Below are 21,677 nucleotides of genomic sequence, written 5' to 3'. Positions count from 1 at the left end.
ATGATTGAGAAATGGACAAAAACCGCAATCACATTAATTCTGCAGAGTCGATGCAAAAATAAATGACATTCAACACTCCAAAAAAAAATATTATCTGCACTACAGGATGTTTGAAGTGCTTTGGTGGAAAAGCTGGGGATACAAACAAACCACGGTATCTGTAGAAAAATAATTTTATTCAAATCCAAAAAGTTTGAATTACAAGCAGTGAATAAAGTTAGAAGAACGCCACTTTATTTTATAGCGGGATTAAGTTGTAAATTTCAAAATAAAAGCCAAATTACAGAAAGACTAAATCCCACTTTTCCATCAGATTTGTAGCCATATGAAAGTGTCGAGGATCAATACCAAATAGCTGCACAAACTGACTCTTGCGTGTATATATATATTTATAAAATACATTTTATTGAGTGTCCTCAAAGCCTCCAGTCAAAGTGTGTGTGTGTGTGTGTGTGTGTGTGGAAGTGGGAAGAAGTCATCAAAGCAAACAAAGGAATGTAGATAATAAAAAGGACACAAGTCTTCATTTCGTGTGTGTACCAGTGAGTATAAAACGTGCCCCACTGCAAAGAAAGTCCTTCTTTGGGCGTTTCATCGGTTGTGTGTTAATAAAACAAACCTGCCTGTGGATTGAGAAGATTCCTCATGTCTGGGTGTTATTGATTCACTTTCCACGAAGGAGCTGCATAGAAATCTAGAAGGCACACGCGGGGCAAGAACCTGAAGTCCAATACTTCACCAACATGCTGTTACAGTACATTTAAATCCAGGAAGTCAGGAAGCATCGGGAGCCCGTCGGCTCTCCTCCCGCGAGGCGGCTCAGCGCTGGCGGTCCCAGCGCCAGATGGAAGCGTCGTCGCACACGGCGATCAGGATGCCGCTGTCCCGGCTGAAGCTGGTCTGCCGGATGGCCGACGTGCACTTGGGGAGGGTCAGCGTGGTGCACCTGGGGGCCGGAAGATCGCTCAGTCAATAAAAACGTTGCGTAAACGTAGCGTTGGTGTTGCTTTTACGACGCCCCCTCGGAGACGGAAGGCGCGTTTTGTGACGCCGGCGGGGGTCAGAGGCTCCATCCGTCCGCTGCAGATGGATTCGACTTACTTTGCTTTGTGTGGGTCTTCCACTTCTAGGTCCCAAACATAAAGCTTGCCCACCTGGTTTCCCAGAGCCAGCATCTAAAAGATGAGCAGCACAGGAGACAACGGAGCTGAACGTTCTCCTCTAATCAAACAACGTATGCCGTCTATCGACTGTATGGAAATAAATAAAAAGGACCTCACCTTCTGCCAGAAGTCCATGGAGAAGCGCATGTACCAAATGTCACACTGGCTGTAATCGAAGCGGCCCAGAACCGTCACATTTGACTCGTTCGGTTTAATGTGATCGAGGTCCTCCTCCATCTTTCCCGGTTTCCAGCAGACGATGGCGTTCTCACAGGACTGCAGGGAGGAGCAAGTTGGACCTTCAGAGCGGCGCCGGCCTCGTGTAGCCGTTTGTTAAGTTATCCTAACTAGCCGATGATCTTTACAGTCGCTGCTCACTTGCCTTTGAGAGAATGAGGTCGCCCAGCCACCGGACACAGTCCACGTAGTTTCTGTGGATGTCTCGTGTCGAGAAGTCGGGGAAGTGAATTTTCTGTGAGACGAAAGGCCTGAGGGGGGGGGGAAGCACATGGGAGACGTGACTGCCTACGTCAGTGGACGCCGGCGTGGTGAGGAGGCGTGTGTGTTCGTACCGGTTGGTCTTCGATGGGTTGTACTCATAAGACCCCCGGATGGCTTTCTGCATCCGCTCTGAATTGATTCTCCAGAGCTTTAAGGAGTGGTCCATCCCACATGACATTATCTTTTCACCCAGAAGATCGAAATCCTGCAGCAGGGTGGATAGAAGAAATCAGCAAATCCGGTTTTACTTTGAGATCAATTGCTGTTCTGATGGAGCTAAAAACTCACAGCACTCAGGACTTCATCTCGATGACCTTCCACTCCACCGAATATTGCCACGAGAGTGTCCGTCTGGATGTTCCACAGACGCAGAGCGTGATCTGGGGAAACAAATCAAGGCACGTTTTATTTGGTTAAATGATGAATCCTTGTTTGACAGTTCAGGATTAACTTGGATCACAATTGTTTTTGTGGTTCAACAAAACATCAGCAGACTTTGAACTCAACTCAAAACAACTGCTGTTGCCCTTTAGTGAGGTGAAGAAGCAGCTGATCAAAACAATGATAAAGAGAGCGAGGAGATGTTCCGGGCACCTCGGAGGAACGATCCTCCGTGAAGATACTTTAGAACAGTGGGTTCGATCGAACCCCCGGGCTTCGGTGAGTCAGTCTCGGGGGTTCGGCGGAGGTCCAGACACATTCCCGACTCATATGATTCGTGATCACACGCCCCGCTTGGCCATCATTGGCTGCAGGTGATCACGCAACATCGCTTGGCCTATCTGTGCTGCAGGGAATTTGGCGCGCTCAGTAGTCAGATTGTGACTGTCGTGATGGTACGTCGTGGGATTTATTTCTTAATATTTTAATCCCTTCATACCAACTATGTCGAGCAAAAAAAGGAAGTGGTCGGACGAATATGTACAATATGGATTCACATGTATAACGGAACGTGATGGGAGTCAGCGTCCTAACTGCATGATTTGCAATGCCAAGTTGAGCAATTCTAGTCTAGCACCGGCAAAACTAAGAGAACACTTCCTTAAGCTGCATGGAGATGGACAATACGAGAACACAACGCTCGCTGAATTCAAGGTGAACAGAGCCAGATTCGATGAAAAGGCTACTCTGCCTGTTCTCGGCTTTGTACCCATCAACAAACCGATCCTTATCCTAAATTCCTCTTTGAAATGACACCATTAGCGACAGAATAGAGGACATGAGCAAAGACATCTTGGCTCAAGTAGTTGCAGATCTGATTTCAAGCCCGGCAAAATTCAGCCTTCAACTGGACGAGACCACAGAGGTTCCCAATCTAAGCCAGCTTGCTGTATTTGTGCGCTATGTGAAAGACAACGTGATAATGGAAGACTTTTTTATTTTGTAAGCCTCTTACGACAACATCTAAGGCAGCCGATGTGAAGAAACTTGTGGATGACGTCTTCAAAGACAACAATCTTTCGTGGGATATGGTTTCTGCAGTTTGTTCGGACGGAGCTCCAGTCATGCTGGGAAGAAAGTCTGGTTTTGGTGCGCTGGTGAAAGCCGATGCACCACACAAAACTGGCAGAAGTATTAAAAATTGTTTTAATGGTTTTGTTCTTTGAACACTGATGTTGATGCACGGTTCATTTTGTGCACCAGTAAAATATATACCTATGTTTTGAATTGTATTTTTCCAATTAAGAAGGGTTCGGTGAATGCGCATATGAAACTAGTGGGGGGTCAGTACCTCCAACAAGGTTAAGAACCACTGCTTTAGAAACTTTGTAGATGTGTTTGTGACATAAAGAAGGAAGCAACAAACCTTGGACGAGTCATTAAAGTCTTGCATCACGCCGTCCTCTTATCACAGTTAATGACATTGATGTAATCATTGGAGGGGTTTTACCTTTGCTAACGGACAGAAGGAGATTCGGATCCCTCGGGTGAAACTTGAGCTCATTGATGGCGTTCCCGTGACCGACGTAATGCTGGATTTCAACGCAGAAAAAGGGGGAAATTAAGAGACACAATTCAGGTAAATACCGGACCGCTTTTCTCTAATCAACAACCGCAGCGTGAGGCGAGCGATACCTTGATGCATTGCATCGTGATGTGGTTGATCACCCGGATGATGCCGCGGGACCCGGCGACGGCCAGCAGCGGATGGCTGGTGTTGGTGTCGTAGGTCCACGCACACGTGTAGAAGTTCTCCTCCGTCTTCAGACGAACTCGCTCAGAAAAAAAAACGCTCCGTGACGTTCAAAACTAAACTATAATCTCCCTCCCCGAGCAGAGATGCATCACAGCAAAGGTTTGATTTAAAGGGGTTTTCTAGAAACACTTACACACTGATCTGTTGTTGACAGTACAGCTGAATAATAGCGGTTTAAAACAAAAGCAACAAGTGACAAAGCGGAAATGAAAGGATACATCTGCATCGACATAAGACTGCAGGAGTCTTACTTCTCCCTGAGAGTGACATTCATACAGAGTTACCTGGCGGGGAAAAGACAGCAGAATGAAAATCAACACATTTAAACGGTGATGACAAAGCAACATCCACCAATGGAGGCAGCTATGAGTCTCACGTTTAGCCCTGATCTTCACTCACCCGGTTACTCCCGACTGTGGCGAACACCAGCGGGTCTCCCTCCTTGCTGTGCCAGTTGAACTGGACCCCAAAGAGCGGCTGCCCGTGGTCCTCCTGTGGAAATTGTGACGTTATTGTTAACACTGTACGCATACAGGTTTCAGTACGACAAATGAGCACGCGCGGTTCTTTGTTGGCGTCTGCACTCACCCTCAGGCTGTTGACACATTTAAAGGAGTACTTGCACTTCTTGGACTTCCACTTGCCCTTGCCCCAGCTCTTCCTGCCCGGGGCGTTGGCGGTGTTGGTGGGTGTGTCCGGGCGCTCCGCGTTGTTCCCACTCTCCACACTGACAGCATCATCCTGTGGGTGCAAACACACGCGTGATGTGCAGGACAGTTGCACGTTTCTCCTGCAGGGATGTCCGTCTGTGATGGGGACCTTGTGCAACCGGCATTTATGCTTCACCGGATGCATGATAGCATGGTTTACTTTGACCAGGAGTGAAGCGGATTTCACACTCCTGTAGTCACATTACCAACGTGCGACAAAGCTACACGGGGAATGTTATCTTGTAAATAAAGGAATGACGTTATATTTATGTGCACTACACCTCAATATGCATCACACCATTTAATGCAGCAACATAAACATGTTTTGTAGCCTACACCGGCTGACAGGAGATCAGTCGTATTTGCAGAAGTGCAACACGTGATACTGCTTGCGAGCCACTTATCAACTCGAGTTACTTTTCTTCACCTCCCGAACCGGAATTCAGCAGCGATCTCATGTCATCACTCCTTATTAACTGATAGTAGATGCTAGTGCTAAGGCTAATGGCTGATTGTACGTGAATGACAGTAGTCCGAGCATAGAAACAACGCGTTTAAGGACACAACACGAAGCTAACTAATGTCTATGGGCGTCCGGTCGGACTTAAGTGGCTAATATGATCATAGCTTAAATGTATCCAGCCGGCACAGATGAACAAAGATGCTAGCTAAACACTGTAGCCGGTTGGCTACCGTAGCACGATGCTAACTCACTTGGGGCGATTTATGAGTCAGCGTTTGCCAAATATACAACACATTTTAAATGCTTACATTCTCGTCCCCTGATAAATCAGGGTTACTGTTCTCGTCACTGCTTAGTTTTTGTTTTTTCGCCGGTAGATCTTTTCCCGCTTGAGAGGGGGACTCGGACATGTTCTTATTTTCCCTCATTTTGGCTCAAACTCCACCTTTTCCGGTCTGTGGCCGCAAGGGCTGCTGGGTATGGTAGTTTGACAATCTTACACCAAAGTAAAAGTAGAGCCAGTGTCCACAGTCGGGAACTACAACTGTGGTACCAGTTAGGTCATATACATCAAATGAATACTTCCAGTGGAATTGTTGAAAAATAACAGCCCGTTGTATTTAATTAGGTTTTTGACCACCAGATGGGACGTGTATACCCCAGATCATTAGCAATAGTCATACAACTGTCACTGCTTCCTATAAATATAAAAATAAACTAAACATATAACAGTGTTACGAGTAATACATTTGTATTGAGGTGAAACTCAATACAAATTGGATTTGGATTTTGAGTTTTAAGGCCCTCTAGTGGCCATTGTGAACAACTACAACAGTGGTACTATCACGCTGGTTAAATTCAATACAATTCATACTTTTGGTTGAACTATTAAAAATAGTGGATGATGAGATCTAAAATATGCATATATGCACTTTTACCACCAGAAGGAAGTGTATAGTCGTTAATATTGACGATTAGTGACAGCGATACAGAAGCGTCACGTATATAGTAACTTTAAATTTGTATTTAAAGTATTTGTATTGTATTTGTATTTGTTTTAGCGCCCTCTTGCGGCCACCCTATGCAACGACAGAATTCTAAACAAGCTAAATATATTACATACAGTCAACACTTCCGGTGAACTTATTCAAAATAAAGGCGCATGTGCTGTAATTACTCACTCTGACCCCCAGAGAATACATGTTAAAAACGATAGTGATACAACTGTAACGGCAGTCTGTAAAGATGAAAGTAAATTATATAAACAACAAGAGGAGAAACGGGTTAATACAATTAGCATGTTCAAACTAATGATCTAACCCAAACTAAGTTTGTAAATGTATATTAAATATTGGTAGATTCAGAGCACGGCTTTCTATCGCCCTCTACCGTACGAATAAAAATCATTGTGTTATATAGTTAGATAAACTGCGTACAATCAAGACGTTCGGTTGAATTTTTAGAATAAAAGCGTTTAAGATGTAATTAAGCACTTGTACCACAGGAGGGCGATGTATGCTAACAATTATTGACGATAGGGATACAACTGTAGCTCCATTCTGTAAAACTGCAAATGAATGATACATACATCAGTGTGATCACACGTTAAGAAAATTCTAAAAACTACAGACCAACGAGTAATTGATTTGGTAACATTATCAACAGCGATCAAGAGAGATCGAAGTAATGTCATATAAAGCTTGAGCTTTAACGCCCTCTAGTGGCCACAATCAACCGCTACACGCGTATCATAAACCAGTTAAGACTCATTATTTATATATTACATACATCGAATATTTTCGGTTGAAGCATTCAAAACAAAAGCATGCAAGACATATTTACACACTATCAGAAAGTAGTGACTAAATATAATAAATCGGTCCCAGTACTCTGTAAATCCCAAAATAAATCACAGTCTACAATTAATAAGATTACCATTGCATTTCATTTGTTTTTGTGTAGATTTATTATGACAGGCTACCTCTGTGTAGGTCTCCATTCTTCCACTGGCTACGCTGCGTAACGTTGCAATCAATTGTGGGAAATTCTTTCGGGCTTCTTTTTACAGAAATGTTTTACAAAGACGAATGAGAGCCCTCAAGCACTACAGAATTGTTGGAATGCATTGAGATGCATTCCAAGTATTGTTCTTCGAATCTTTATTCCGACTTATTATTTTTCTTCTATTTCTTCCGCGCCGCCTTTCAACTCCTTCACACTTTCAGCTATTAAAACCATTCAAATATTAAATTATTCAGCTCCTTCAGGAGAGGGGTGCTATGACTTTTCAGCTTTTTAGCTCTTAAGCTTGAATTTATATAAATCTATAATCATTAATATTTTAACATGGTTTTCCAATGGAGATCGTTTTTCAAATCCTCTTAAACTTCTTCAACTTTCAGATTCTTCAGCTTCGCCAATCTTTCAGCTACAGACATCATTTCAACTTTCAAATGTTGACACAAGTCTCAACTATTTTATGAAAAAAACTGCTTCTTGATATCTATTGTACTTTTTTCATAATCACTGATTATGTTTCACTAGTTCTTCGCTCCGTTTCTGACTTTTACATGAGTGTGTATTGCGTCTGCTAGAGTGGAGAGCTCGAGGCTAGAGTGTGGGGCATCGCAGGAATCTGGTTAAAAAAATATGGAACTTCTGTCCTTGCAGCCAAAGTATACACTCTAGAGGCTTCATTTCTTCAGATTAATGAGGGTATGGTTGTGCTGATTGGATTAATGTGTTCATGGAATCCCAGAGTTTTTTAGTTTTGGCGCAAGGAGTGTTTGAGTGACACAACCTCTGCCAAAAGCCCCATAGGCTCCAATACAAATCTGCCGACATATTTCTCACAAAAATCCACAAGGTACACGTTTTGTAAACGGCCATAGGAGCCGTATTTATTACCGGACAGACATAAAAAGCTCATCCACGCGTTCGGTAGAGTCTTGGGTCTCATACAAACGTAGTCTTTTTTAGATAGCTGTTATAGTTTTGCGCTGGTTCTCATTTGTTTGAGGTGTGGATTCTGTGTAACTCGCTGCCATGTCTCTGCCTTTTGCAGCCGCTCGTTAATGATCACAGGTGCGTCGTTGTCGTGGTTACGAGCACTCACACGCTGCAGGATCTGTCTGTGGCTCACAGCTGCTTATATGACCTGATTAGTGGAGTCACATGACGCAGCTATGCTTTCTGTCAACAGACCAATATGATAAAGACACTCGCCCCCCCTCCCCCCTCCACCCTGACCTCTTCTCACTGTTTATCACTCAGTCAGTCAGTATGTCTGTCTATTTCTCCTCCTCTCTCTCTCCCTCTATCTCTTCCTCACCACCCCTCCCTTCCTCAACCTCTCACCCTCCCTCCCTCTATCTACACCCCCCCACCCCACCCAATCCAATAATTTCAAAATAAAAGCCCCATGGAGGGAATTTTTACTGTAATGTTTGTGATGAGGCCTATTAATTAAAAACTTCTTAGTTTGAATAACAAACATTCTGTCTCCCACTACGAATATTACTCGTACTTCTAGTACTACAACTGATACTTCTACTACCGTACTACTAGTATTTCTACTGCTATTAATACTACAACTACTACTAATGTTATTACAAATACTACTATGGCTAATAGTATTACAGCTGTTTCTACTGCTATTGATACTAAACCTACTATTGCTGCTTATACTGCTAGTACTACTAATACCACAATTATAACTAATACTACTACTAATATTACTACAAACAATTTTAAACAAATTTAAGCTCCTGCAACTTCTGTTTTTAGAAAATCTATTGAAATTCAGCTTCCCCACTTCCTGTATTTTCAGCAGTTCTTTAAAATAATTTCAGCTATTCTTATGCCTCTATCAACAGCAATTTTTTAATATTCATTTCTGTATTTTTTTGCAATATTTCAAATTTATTTCAGCTGTTTTCATTTCTGCTTTTTCAGCAAATCTATTCAAATTCCTTTCAGCTTCTCCCATTTCTGTATTTTCAGCAATTTCAAATTCATTTCAGCTTTTCAGCAAATGTATTCAAATTCCCTTCAACTTTCTGTATTTTCAGCTATTTTTAAATATTCAGTGCAGCTTTCAGCTTTTTGCATTCCAACGCATTTTCAGCAGGAAATGCCTTTTCTAGTTAGACTTCTTATTGTTGGAATGCATTAACGATGCATTCCAAGTATTGTTCTTCGAATCTTTATTTCAACTTCTTCTATTTCTTCCGCGGCACCTTTCAACTCCTTCACACTTTCAGCTATTAAAACCGTTCAAATATTAAAATGTTCAGCTCCTTTCTGGCTTGAGGGCTATGACTTTTCAGCTTTCTACCTCTTATGCTTGAATTTATATAAATCAATAATCATTAATATTTTAACATGGTTTTCAAATGGAGTTTGTATTCAAATCCTCCTAAACTTCTTCAACTTTCAGATTTTTCAGCTTCGCAAATCTTTCAGCTACAGACACCATTTAAACTTTCAAATGTTGACACAAGTCTTAACTATTTTATGAAAAAAACTGCTTCTTGATATCTATTGTACTTTTTTCATAATCACTGATTATGTTTCACTAGTTCTTCGCTCCGTTTCTGACTTTTACATGAGTGTGTATTGCGTCTGCTAGAGTGGAGAGCTCGACGGCTAGAGTGTGGGGCATCGCAGGAATCTGGTTAAAAAAAGATGGAACTTCTGTCCTTGCAGCCAAAGTATACACTCTAGAGGCTTCATTTCTTCAGATTAATGAGGGTATGGTTGTGCTGATTGGATTAATGTGTTCATGGAATCCCAGAGTTCTTTAGTTTTGGCGCAAGGAGTGTTTGAGTGACACAACCTCTGCCAAAAGCCCCATAGGCTCCAATACAAATCTGCCGACATATTTCTCACAAAAATCCACAAGGTACACGTTTTGTGAACGGCCATAGGAGCCGTATTTATTACCGGACAGACATAAAACACACATCCACGCGTTCGGTAGAGTCTTGGGTCTCATACAAACGTAGTATTTTTTAGATAGCTGTTATAGTTTTGCGCTGGTTCCCATTTGTTTGAGGTGTGGATTCTGTGTAACTCGCTGTCCTGTGTCTGCACTTTTGCAGCCGCACAGGTGCGTCGTTGTCGTGGTTACGAGCACTCACATGCTGCAGGATCTGTCTGTGGCTCACAGCTGCTCGCTCCTATGACCTGATTAGTGGAGTCACATGACGCAGCTATGCTTTCTGTCAACAGACCAATATGATAAAGACACTCGCCCCCCTCCCCCCTCCACCCTGACCTCTACTTACTGTTAATCACTGTCAGTCAGTCAGTCAGTCTAATTCTCCTCCCCTCTCCCTCTCTTCCTCACCACCATTCCCTTCCTCACCCTCTCACCCTCCCTCCCTCTATCTACACCCCCCCACCCCACCCAATCCAATAGGTGCGCCGTTGCCGTGGTTACTCGTAAACACGCTGCAGTATCTCTGTGTGACTCACAGCTGCTCCAATGACGTAATTAGTGGAGTCACATGACGCAGCTATGCTTTCTGTCAACAGACCAATATGATAAAGACACTAGCCCCCCCTCCCCCCTCCCCCCTGACCTCTACTTACTGTTAATCACTCTCAGTCAGTCAGTCAGTCTAATTCTCCTCCCCTCTCCCTCTCTTCCTCACCACCATTCCCTTCCTCACCCTCTCACCCTCCCTCCCTCTATCTACACCCCCCCACCCCACCCAATGCAATAGGTGCGCCGTTGCCGTGGTTACTCGTAAACACGCTGCAGTATCTCTGTGTGTGACTCACAGCTGCTCCAATGACGTGATTAGTGGAGTCACATGACGCAGCTATGCTTTCTGTCAACAGACCAATATGATAAAGACACTCGCCCCCCCTCCCCCCTCCCCCCTGACCTCTGCTCACTGTTAATCACTCAGTCAGTCAGTATGTCTGTCTATTTCTCCTCCTCTCTCTCTCCCTCTATCTCTTCCTCACCACCCCTCCCTTCCTCACCCTCTCACCCTCCCTCCCTCTATCTACACCCCCCCAACCCACCCAATCCAATAATTTCAAAATAAAAGCCACATGGAGGGAATTTTTACTGTAATGTTTGTGATGAGGCCTATTAATTAAAAACTTCTTAGTTTGAATAACAAACATTCTGTCTCCCACTACAAATATTACTCGTACTTCTAGTACTACAACTGATACTTCTACTACCATACTACTAGTATTTCTACTGCTATTAATACTACAACTACTACTAATGTTATTACAAATACGACTATGGCTAATAGTATTACAGCTGTTTCTACTGCTATTGATACTAAACCTACTATTACTGCTAGTACTACTAATACCACAATTATAACTAATACTACTACTAATATTACTACAAACAATTTTAAACAAATTTAAGCTCCTGCAACTTCTGTTTTTAGAAAATCTATTGAAATTCAGCTTCCCCACTTCCTGTATTTTCAGCAGTTCTTTAAAATAATTTCAGCTATTCTTATGCCTCTATCAACAGCAATTTTTCAATATTCATTTCTGTATTTTTTTGCAATATTTCAAATTTATTTCAGCTGTTTTCATTTCTGCTTTTTCAGCAAATCTATTGAAATTCCTTTCAGCTTCTCCCATTTCTGTATTTTCAGCAATTTCAAATTCATTTCAGCTTTTCTAATATCTATAATTTCAGCAAATGTATTCAAATTCCCTTCAACTTTCTGTATTTTCAGCTATTTTAAAAAGTTCATTTCAGCTTTCAGCTTTTTGCATTCCAACGCATTTTCAGCAGGAAATGCCTTTTCTAGTTATGAAATGCAGTCTTTTTTTAAATCGATAACTAGGATTATGAAATTAAAGTCTGAAATAAGTGTGTGCAGAGCATCCAAACTGTATACAGGCCAAAGAAGACATAATAACAAACATGTATTTATTAAAAAACAACATAACAGTTGAGTAGATAGATATTTTGCTTTGCTGTTAAAGTAATTCATTATTGTCCTCTTTTTGCAGTGGTATCTGTCATGCTGGATTGGCTTCAGGGTTACAGCATCAAGTCTGCATCCTCCAGGGAGGCCACGCTCATCTCCTCTGACAGCTCATCTTCATCTCCATCATCTTCCTCCTCCTCCTCCTCCTTCTCCTCCTCTTCCTCGGCTGGTCTCTTTACGCCCCTCTGCTTCGACAGGGCCTCCGCGTAACGAATGTTATACATGTTAAAATCACACCTGCGGAGAGAAGAGGCTTCACTCACTTGTACGACAAGATCAAGTAACAGAGGACATTAAACGGAAGCGACGCGGGGAAACGGTGAGACTCACAGTTTGGACAGGCTGTCAAAGTGCCTCTGGATGCTCTTCTGTAGCGCCTGGAGCGTTGGCAGTATGGCTCCACACCTGCGCACGAGGTGAATACAATCAGTCACACTGACTCAGCAACACACAGAGACACCGACGATATCGATCATCCAGATGTGGCGGACTGGGAGCCGACCTGTTCTTGAGCTTCTGTCCGTGCAGCATGAGCAGGCTCTGGGCCCACGTCATGTAGAACTGCAGGTGACCAGACTTCTCCAAACTGGCCGCCACGAAGCCCAGCAGCTTCTCAACGTAGATGTCGGGAAGAGAGCCGCAGACCACCGGCACTGGAACCCAGAACCACCCGCACCATTCAGACACGGCCGCCCCCCCCCCCCCCCCCCCCCGGGAGGGAGCGAGTCCTCCGCCCGAATACGCACAACTCACCCTGCTCGTGTGGAATCGCTTCCAGCACTTCCTGCTTGAGGGCCTTCTCGTTCAGCCTGAACGCCAGGACGATGGCCGACGCCCACTCCTGAAGCCGCAGCTGCTTGCGTATGCTGGCCGGCGTCACGTCCAGGTCGAGGTCGTAGGGGTCAAAGACCATGGATCCGTCCATGGAGTAGACCAGCAGGCCCTCGGTGGTGGTGGCCGCCCAGCTGCGACCTGAGAGCGGATGGAACCACTTAGAAGAATAGAAGGAGCCTCGCGTTGCCGTCAACATCACGGAGTTACAGAGCGGTGACAAAGTCATGTGACCTCTTTGGTGCCGCTGGTTTCCTGGGGGGTTCACTTTGAAAACATGAAACATAAACATCGGCCTCTTTTTCCTACCAGTAGGGGAGAAGCGCAGCGAGCTCACTCGGATCTCCGGCTTGAAGTGTCGGGAACTCATATCACCTGCAGAGAGAACCAGCGCGTTCGGATGAGCGGAGAAGAAAGAAAGAAAGAAAAAAGAGGAGGACAGAGCCGAGCAAAAAGACACGAGGGACGGCCTCCTACCTCTCCGGACTCCGGGGAGGCTGATGTTCACCCCGTCGCCGTCTCCTGCTCCCTCGTCCACCAGAGCCAGGCTGCCGAACTCCGTCATCTTCCGCCGGTCCAGGAACTCCTGGAGGGCCACGAAACCGGTTCACGGACCCCGTTTGCAGGGAACAGGTACGAAACCGGCAAAGCAACAACGTTCAGCCACCGTACCTCCATGGCATCGAAGGACAGGTTGCAGGAGATCTCGAACTTCTTCATGAGCATCTGTTCCTTGACGTTGTAGATGCACACGAACCTGGACTGGCCTCCCGCCAGAAGCGAGTCGCCGTCTGCCGAGTAGCACAGCGACGTGAAGGACCTGGACGCGGAGCAGACGGGGGACGCTTGGGTTTGGCTCGCTGAACACACACGGGACCAAAAACAAACGCAAACGCGGCGTCACCCACTTGCACTTTGCCAGCTGCTTGGCCGAGATCTTGTCGGTGTCTTTGCGGCCCGTCTCCAGGTCGTGGCGTCCCACCACCGAGCCCGTCTGCGTGGCGGCGTCCGGGTTCCAGAACGAGATCTCCCCGTTCAGAGTGGCCACGGCCAGCTCCTGACCGTCAGGCCGGTAGGTCACCGACAGACCTGAGGGAAGGGGGAGGGGGGGGGGGTGTTACTCCACACGCCCCGCCGCAGACAGAGCGGCGTGGAATCCGCGCTGAGAGCGCGCTTACCGTCAGACGTGAGCAGCAGCGTTTCTTTGACCTGCCAGCTGTCCAACATGTCCCACAGCCGCACGGTGCGGTCCCACGAGGCGCTGGCCAGGACGGAGCGGACCGGGCTGAAACTCAGGCAGCTGACCGGACCCTCGTGGCCCCCGAGGACCTGGTGAGAGAGGGGGGGGGGGGGGGGGGGCGGCGTGTAAGAGCCTCTTCAAAACACCGGCCGGGTTGGCATCGGTGTTCGCGTCGTGCGCTCACCTCCAGCAGCCTGCCGGTCTGCATGGACCACAGGAAGATCTCGAAGGAGTCCTGGGCCCCCGCGCTCACCAGCTCCCCGCCCACGTCCACGGCGAGGGAGGAGAACTGCGCCGGCCGAGGCGAGGCGAACGTCCGGAAGTTTCGGTACCTGGAAGACGCAGACGAACACGCGTTGATTTTCATTTTCTTTTGTTTTGTTTTTGGACGTTGCGGGCGTCTCCCGAGAGTCACCTGTGCAGGTCGTAGGCCCGGACCGTCCCGTCCAACGAGGCGCTGACGATGACGAAGCCGCTGGAGGTGAAGGTGACGTTGGTGACGCTGCTGGTGTGCTCCGTGAAGGTCACGAAGCACAGGCCGCTGTTGGCGTTCCACACTTTGACCTGCGGGGACGAAAGCAGCCTCTTTACCCTCAGACCGCCGCGTCGTTACCGCGTCGTTGCTGTCGTGAGAGGGGGGCGGAGCCACTGACTTTGCCGTCGTCGCCTCCCGTGGCGATGTACTGTCCGTCTGGGGAGTAGGCCAGCGAGGCCATGTTGTTGAAGTGTCCCTGCTGCTTGAAGACGTACGACTCGCTCTGCCACTCCCACACCAGCAGCTGACCCAAGCCTGGGCGCACGACCACACGCGTCACATTTAACCAGCCTGCTCATCGGGACATCGACACAACGCGAGGGTTCTTACCGGAGCACCCGAAGCCGATCCAGTCCCCGGAGCCGTTTATGGCCACGGACGAGATTCTCTGTTGGGAAATACTGGGGAGAAGAAGCGGCACGTTTAGTCGCCGCCGTCCTCGAAGACCCGAGCCCATTGGTCTGCTGCGTTCCCTCCGCTCACCTCAGCGAGTGAATCAGGTTGAACTCCGGGAGCTCGTGCAGGTGGAAGGTTCCCGAGGCGAAGCCGGTGACCAGGATGCGAGTCGGCTTGTGGAAGGCGGCCGCCGTCAGGTTGTTAAAGTCGCCCTCCTTGTTGAAGAAGTGTCTGAAGGAGCAGAAGAAAGTGGACGTTTCCTTTAACATTTTGGATCGTCGGCCTTTTGGGTGATTTTTTGAGGAGTCACTTACTTGCTAATCTGTTGGTATCGGACGTTTTTCCTCCCGTCCTTCTCTTTGGGAGCTTCGGCTTTCCCCCTGATGACCTCTCCCTCCGCTTTGTCCCCCTCCTCCTCCTCCTCGTCTTCCTCCCCCTGACTCGGGGGCTTGCGTTTGTCCCGGTCCTTCTTCAGGACGAGGTCCTCCAGCTCGGCGTCGCTCTCCCACACGCACAGCGTCCCGTCCTGGCTCACCGTGTACAGCTGGAAACAAGCGACCGACACGCTCACGCTCGCCCTCGACCTTTTATCCAGAAAACCACATTTGCCCTCTGGAACTCACGTCCAGGCTGTCCTTCTCGAAGAAGCAGCCCACGATGAGGTCCTTGTGTCCCCCGAGGGAGTAGTAGATGAGGTTGGCCCAGCGCTCGGCACCAAACACCCAGGTGGACATGTCTTTGCTGCCCACCACAAAGCACCTGCGGGGGCAAAGGTCAGAAATGGGCGACGCGGTTGGTTTCGCTCGGGCCCTCGCGGGGCGCTTTCGGGCGTCTGATCGACTCTTGCTCACTTGGAGTCGTCCGTCCAGTCGATGCAGGTGGTCTCGTCGTAGGGGCCGTAGTAGCTCTTGTCCAGCGCGAAGGCGTTGAACTCGCGCTGCTTTCCGGGAGCGTGGTACATCAGGGCGACGTTCTCCTTCGTCACAACAAACTTCCTGAGAACACAAAAGACCCGTTTTACAGCCGGCGATTCGATTTTTGAACCGCGCCGAAAAACGGGGGGGGGGGGGGGGGGGGCGTGCGACGCCGTCAAGACGTCCTCACCTGCCGTCGGGTGAGAAGCGGATGCTGCTCACGGGCTTGTGGAAGTGGAAGTGATGGAGAACGGCTCGGGTGACGAGACTGACCAACAGCGCCGCGCCATCTGTGTGACGCAAAAGGCGGGATTTGGGGGGGTTTTAAACTCGATGCTTCGGGGCTCAAGTTCAGACATAAGAGACGGGAGGTTTCATCTTGCCTTCATCCACCAGGACTGCTAAAGCGCCGTCAGGAGAGAGACCCACGCTTGTTATGTTTTTGGTGGTGGAGACGGGTAACGTCTCCGATGTGTTGCTGGAGGACACGGACAAAAACACATTTAAAAAAAAAAAAATCTGACTTTATTTAGATTTTTCTCTCTTGCAACTAGAATTGCAAACAGGTCGTTTGCACAACAAACAGAAGATGAAATACTACGTTGTCGGTTTAACCACGACTTACTTTTTCAGGTCGAACACAGAGACTCGGTTTCCAACCGGACTGATCACCGCGTTTCCGTCCTTCGAGAAGCTCAGGTTCCCCTGACGATACACCGCCCCGAGCAGGTTGGAAAACTACAGTGAAGACACGTGATTAATAAAAAGAACTTCAGCACTTTATTTAAATGCTCCTTCGCCCGTCATCTAATAAAAAGTTATTATATTGGTTGAATGTAAAAAGGATATGAATGCAAAACGAAACAATCTAAAATGCTAAATAATAATAATAATTATTATTTGATCGGTAGGAACGGACATACTGCTATAACATTTTGTGAACGAGGTTAGCTGTGACTCCAACGATGCGCTACAGATGTAACGTTAACTTGCTGGCCAGCAGTGACGTAACGTTACTTACCTTATACGCGAACTTCATTTTACTCAATGAGCCTTAAACCCAACGCGTATATCTCCTGTTTAACTACTTATGTTTCTCCTCAGAAGTATAAGTATGCGGTTAATGTTACACATGCTGCTTCTTCTTCCTCCCCCGCCGGCTCAGCTCACACGTGTTAGCATGTTGTTGACACTCCACACATCCGGTTTGAGTTAAACGTGACGTCAGCGCCCCCTCGCGGCCCGGCGGGCAAACGACTGCGAATAAAATACAGCGCGTGTACCACCGGTTATTTATTGTGTAAAACATGCAATATTTACTCGTTCACAAATTCACATTAATAAATGTGTATTGCATACCGAGTATTACAGCACATTTACCGTTTGGTGGTGTCATTGATTATATTGTGAGACTAGAACTAATATATCTTTCACCAAATTCAGTTACACTGCAAATATTGCAGAAAAAAATACTGCAAATTTCAAATATTAAAACAAAGGCATTCTTTTCAAAGCGGCTTTGGTAAAAAAATTTTTCCCAAATTCATTTAAGTTAAGTTATTTAATCAAATTACAACACCTAGCTAGTGTTATAAATCAAATTCTTTTTATCAAGGTGAACGAAGGTGGAAAGAGCCATTCGTCCTGTACACACGCATACTGGACACAGTGCAAGCAAGCAGCCGTGCTCAAAATAAATGACACGCCTGGAGCATAACAAAAGCAGGCTGACGCTGTCCTTCACCCAATAGCCCCGCTGAATAATTCAGCATCTGGGAGGTGCAGTACGCACACAGCACATGTGTACGAATGCTTCCATGCCAAAGATACACTGAAAAACAATACTGCACATCTTGTACCGCAAAGTCAGAGATGATACCAAGAGTCTAGTCTTTGAGTGAGTTTTATTTGAAAGACAAACAAACATCTCAAAAAGCAGCTTGGTAAACAGTCGCACTTCTTTTGCACCAGCGGAACGTGAACACAGCGCTTTTCGTCATCACCTCAGCGTTTTGTGCCAGAGGTCGAAACAGGGCACGACGTGGAGCCGGACGTATTTCTGGCCCCCGGGGGTGCACTCCAGACAGCCGTAGACGGTCTCCCGCCGCTGGTTGCCCATGCCGCAGAGCGCGCAGGGCCCCTTGGGGATGTTGTGTTTGAGCAGGTTGACCCGCGTGTGGGAGCTGTCCCTCAGGTAGGCGGTGGACACGTCCGTCATGCTGGCGGCCTTCTCGTAGTAGTCGGTGACCATGTCGTCCATGTACGTGTCGGAGTGGGTGAGCTCCTCGAATGTTTGGTTTTCTGCTCAGTGGCGAGGACGAGGGGAAAAGGCAGACATGCGGTGGAAGTACCGGGGCTTTTAGAATGCAGTGGAGGTCACTACTGTACCTGCTCTGAAGGGGTTTCCATAGATGATTCCAGACAGGAACCGGCGCAGTCGGCCCATGGAGAAGTGGCCGATGTAACCACCCAGCTGCTCCCGGATCTGCTCCCGCTCGAATCCACCTTGAGACCCTGGAGCCACGCAGATATCTGACACAGAGGGAGATTTTGCATTGTGCTCAGCAACTTGTTTCCCCCATGTTTCCTCAAACTTAACAATTCAGTATCTGCAACATCAAGCCGCCTGCACGTTGTAATTTGAGGTGGCACGATCATAAGACATAATGAAAGCATAACTCTCCATGGCTAAAGGTGGAGAAATGATCATAGTGAGCTAGAAATGTAGCCTGAAGGTGTCAACCACAAGTGATGCAGCCACAGCTCTTCATCTGGGACACAATTTCAACCACGGAGAGACTGAAGCCTTTCATTTCTCCTCTAAGTGCCGATTAAAAGTCAGAGTGAGCGAAGCCCGGTCGTCTCCTCGTCCCTGCGCTGTAACATTCGTTTAGTACGCCGCGGCATCCGTGAGATGCAGCATCCGTCGTGTGGATCAGCTGGAGGGACGGATTCCGCCTTCTTACCGAGGCGCCCGTCCAGTCGAACAAACAGCTGGCAGACGCTGAAGGCGATGGTGGTGTGCGCCGGGATGACGATGGCCTTGTCTCGGCCTCTGGGATTCCTGCCGTCGTCGATCTGAAACTGCAGCACAAGAAAGAGCCGAGTGACGCCAAACTTTAACTGACCCGTATAAGCGGTTAGTGTAAAAGCTGGGGGTTTATTTTGTGAAATATTAAACCGTCTCATGACATCAAAGCCATCTGTCTCATGAGATCAAGAGTTTGACCTTTGGTACCTGGGTTTTCAAAGCAGAACGTTTGGTGCATTTTGGGATGAATGTGCGTTTACCCTCATGGTGGTCCCCCTCATGCCGGCGTGGACGCTCAGCGAGCACTGGCGGGTGGTCCGGATGCTCTCCACCACCACACAGAGGACGGTCCGGCCGCTCCCCTTGGACTGACGGACCAGGCAGTGATCCAGGTCCACCTTCCTAAAAGACGGGGATAAAAAAGGGGAATCCGTCATTTCACCTCTGCCACGAGGAGGTCAAAGGTCGGGGATCCAAACAGCTGTCACCTGGAGTTGAGCTCCCGCAGGAGGGTCGGCACCTCCAGCTCGTGTTTGGTGACGATGCCGAAGGAGGCTTTGACGGCCACCGAGTCCGAGCCGCTGATGTTGAACCCCACGTCGTTGATGAGGTGGTTTCCCAAGCGGCCGCTGAGGGCCACGTCGGATTTGTCCTCGTAGTTCAGCAGCTGATAAGAAGACACTCCTGTTGTAGAAAAAAGTTGCAAGAAAAAGCGCTTCAGTCAAATCTGCTCACACATTAAACATCAGTGACTATTTAAAGTAAGTCTCCTGTACCTGCTGTGATCTCTTTCCGCCCAACCAGGACGTCCTTCAGCGAGAAGGCGGTGGAGGCGTACTTGTTCTTCTTCCAGAAGTGCCTCTTCCTCTTCCTGGTCACCAGGCTCAGCGGCTGGTAGCGGTCGGCCTCGCTCAGGCTGGGGACGGGGATCAGCCTCCCGGTGTCCCCGACCTGCTTCACAAAGTTCTTGGTGGCCGCGGCGAACATGTCGAGCCGTAGTAGTTCCTCTAAGTCGCTGCCGGGTCCATGTCCGGTGAGCTCGGAGCCCGATCTTCTCTGCAGGGATTCAATAATGCAGGTGGCGTGTAAGAGGAGACGGGACGAGGTGTGTGTTGACAGGTAGGCCTGCAGCTTCCTGTCACATGACCAAAGGAGGAGGGGGAGACTTACCTCAAACTGCTGACCTGCTAAAAGCTCTTTCTTCTCTTCAGAGATTAAATGAATTAAGCAAAGACATATAATTAAACAGAGAGATTAGGCCCGGATTTCCCAGGTATTTTCTATAATTAAACAGAAAGTTTATCCAAATGTTTGCCCCCGTCTCTCTGAGCTTCCATACATTTCATTGCATTTCCCTTTAGTTCAGTTTACATAATGTCCTGGTGGTCTGTCTATGCAGAGTGTGTGTGTGTGTGTGTGGCCGCGGGCCGATGGGCTGTGCTGTGGTTAAACAGCGTAGTCTGTACCTCCAGAAATAGCTCGTATGTCCTTAGGTTGTAAATGCCACATGTAAGAAGCTACGGTCAGTGTCAGTTTTCGAAGCATCACACTCCCTGTAATTCTTCAGCGCTTGTAGTTCCTCAGAAGCTATAAAAGACATCATCACACTGCAATTTACTCCAGGCACGCAGCCAGGACTTTTAGGATCGAATATTGAATGTCTTCAGTTTGCCAAAGTGTATTAAGTGAATCAGTGAGTACATGCAGCTTTCACCTGGAATCATCTGCAGGAACTATCTACGGTCTGGTCCTCAGGAAAAGGTGAGGAAGCTGAGGTCCCATCTGAGGCAGGAACTGTCTTCCCATCTGCTTCACTTTCTGTCCCGTGTGGCTCTCCGACTCCTTAATGGGAAATCGGTCTGCTCGCAGCTTCCGGAAACCACGATGTCGCAGCAAAGGAAACGAGGGAGATCCTCCTCATCCACCGAGGACCTCAGGAAGGCTTAGATGACTCTAAATCTCTTGTTAAGAACACGGTTTTCAGTGTCCGTCTCACCACTGGAGACGACTGCAAAGATGTTTTGTTCTCCTGGACACCGACCTGGCAGAGCTCTGCACTGGAAAACACATCAGATGTAACATGCACATTGTAAACCGCTCAAACCGGACCGCACGGATTTGGGTCGACAAGAATTTCAGGAAGATGGCAAAAGGAACGTTTGTTTTTGTCTTTGGTGAATTTGCCAAAAAAACGATTTCAGATACAAGTTAGGAAGCACAAATACCAACAATTAATTAGTTATGAAGATCTTTAGTTGAGCTTTAGTTGTGTGAAATAATTGGTAAACAAACATCGTCCTTATACTTGTATGCATTTTCCTCTGCAGTAGTTTTTTTGGCCACTAGAGGGCAGCGCAACAAGCTGCTAGCACATAGCCAACATGTTATCTACGTATAGATAACAAGCGATTACCATCGATGTTTTGAAAAATACATAATTCAAATATTGATGAGAGCAGCTTTAATTAAAGCAAACATAATCGTGAGAGGATGATGAAAACCGATATTGGGCAAATGAGACATTTCCATCTATTTACCTTTTCATCCATTAATTTAAATAGATTATTGATCAAAACCTGAATCAAAACATTAAAGTGCATTGGTTAAAGGTCGTTTTTCAAACATCATCATCTTCTTTCCTCGTGGACAAATTGTATGCAGCCTTTAATTAGCTGCACCCTTTGAGGCGACTTGTAGAGCCCGAGGAGGAGGTTGT

General features: G+C 47.1%; 3 protein-coding genes across 4 annotated transcripts; all 3 read right to left on the bottom strand.

Moving 5' to 3' along the window:
• Nucleotides 1-157: 157 nt before the first annotated feature.
• On the bottom strand, nt 158-5,600 carry eed (embryonic ectoderm development). Its single transcript, XM_040181113.2, has 12 exons — nt 5,343-5,600; nt 4,450-4,602; nt 4,261-4,353; nt 4,080-4,145; nt 3,741-3,866; nt 3,556-3,637; nt 1,953-2,044; nt 1,736-1,869; nt 1,546-1,651; nt 1,281-1,439; nt 1,102-1,175; nt 158-946 (listed from the first exon to the last, which is right to left on the bottom strand). Exons 1-12 carry the CDS (start codon nt 5,460-5,462, stop codon nt 820-822), a joined length of 1,332 nt encoding a protein of 443 aa, XP_040037047.2. The 5' UTR covers nt 5,463-5,600; the 3' UTR covers nt 158-819.
• Nucleotides 5,601-11,936: 6,336 nt separating this feature from the next.
• On the bottom strand, nt 11,937-17,186 carry pwp2h (PWP2 small subunit processome component). 2 transcript variants are annotated; one of them, XM_040181078.2, is made up of 21 exons: nt 16,952-17,186; nt 16,556-16,668; nt 16,314-16,408; nt 16,121-16,220; nt 15,868-16,011; nt 15,640-15,775; nt 15,331-15,560; nt 15,104-15,247; nt 14,951-15,021; nt 14,739-14,875; nt 14,501-14,649; nt 14,270-14,417; nt 14,024-14,174; nt 13,754-13,934; nt 13,518-13,665; nt 13,323-13,431; nt 13,155-13,220; nt 12,768-12,986; nt 12,517-12,667; nt 12,345-12,419; nt 11,937-12,251 (listed from the first exon to the last, which is right to left on the bottom strand). In XM_040181078.2, exons 1-21 carry the CDS (start codon nt 16,967-16,969, stop codon nt 12,068-12,070), a joined length of 2,769 nt encoding a protein of 922 aa, XP_040037012.2. In that variant the 5' UTR covers nt 16,970-17,186; the 3' UTR covers nt 11,937-12,067. The 2 variants fall into 2 exon arrangements, with proteins under 2 accessions (XP_040037012.2, XP_077958516.1); XM_078102390.1 differs by lacking the exon at nt 12,517-12,667.
• Nucleotides 17,187-17,815: 629 nt separating this feature from the next.
• Nucleotides 17,816-21,677, bottom strand: pjvk (pejvakin). Its single transcript, XM_078102389.1, has 7 exons — nt 20,132-21,677; nt 19,738-20,017; nt 19,450-19,645; nt 19,222-19,363; nt 18,897-19,014; nt 18,319-18,462; nt 17,816-18,231 (listed from the first exon to the last, which is right to left on the bottom strand). Exons 2-7 carry the CDS (start codon nt 19,946-19,948, stop codon nt 17,930-17,932), a joined length of 1,113 nt encoding a protein of 370 aa, XP_077958515.1. The 5' UTR covers nt 19,949-20,017; nt 20,132-21,677; the 3' UTR covers nt 17,816-17,929.

This window comes from Gasterosteus aculeatus, chromosome 1 (genome assembly GCF_964276395.1).
Source record: "Gasterosteus aculeatus chromosome 1, fGasAcu3.hap1.1, whole genome shotgun sequence".
Classification (NCBI taxonomy): Eukaryota; Metazoa; Chordata; class Actinopteri; order Perciformes; family Gasterosteidae; genus Gasterosteus; species Gasterosteus aculeatus.
Note: the sequence above shows the minus strand (reverse complement) of the source record. Positions and strands in the feature narration are given on the sequence as shown.

Excerpts from the sequence above, each read along its gene's own strand:
- eed (XM_040181113.2), bottom strand. The coding sequence starts at position 5,462 with ATGAGGGAAAATAAGAACATGTCCGAGTCCCCCTCTCAAGCGGGAAAA. Across the intron at positions 4,354-4,449 it reads AATGTGTCAACAGCCTGAGG|GAGGACCACGGGCAGCCGCT; the intron begins GTGAGTGCAGAC and ends CAATTTCCACAG. Across the intron at positions 4,146-4,260 it reads CCACAGTCGGGAGTAACCGG|GTAACTCTGTATGAATGTCA; the intron begins GTGAGTGAAGAT and ends TTTCCCCGCCAG.
- pwp2h (XM_040181078.2), bottom strand. Across the intron at positions 14,175-14,269 it reads AGACCGGCAGGCTGCTGGAG|GTCCTCGGGGGCCACGAGGG; the intron begins GTGAGCGCACGA and ends CTCTCTCACCAG. Across the intron at positions 12,420-12,516 it reads GGACAGAAGCTCAAGAACAG|GTGTGGAGCCATACTGCCAA; the intron begins GTCGGCTCCCAG and ends CCTCGTGCGCAG.
- pjvk (XM_078102389.1), bottom strand. The coding sequence starts at position 19,948 with ATGTTCGCCGCGGCCACCAAGAACTTTGTGAAGCAGGTCGGGGACACC. Across the intron at positions 19,646-19,737 it reads GCGGAAAGAGATCACAGCAG|GAGTGTCTTCTTATCAGCTG; the intron begins GTACAGGAGACT and ends TTTCTACAACAG. Across the intron at positions 18,232-18,318 it reads TGGAAACCCCTTCAGAGCAG|AAAACCAAACATTCGAGGAG; the intron begins GTACAGTAGTGA and ends GCCACTGAGCAG.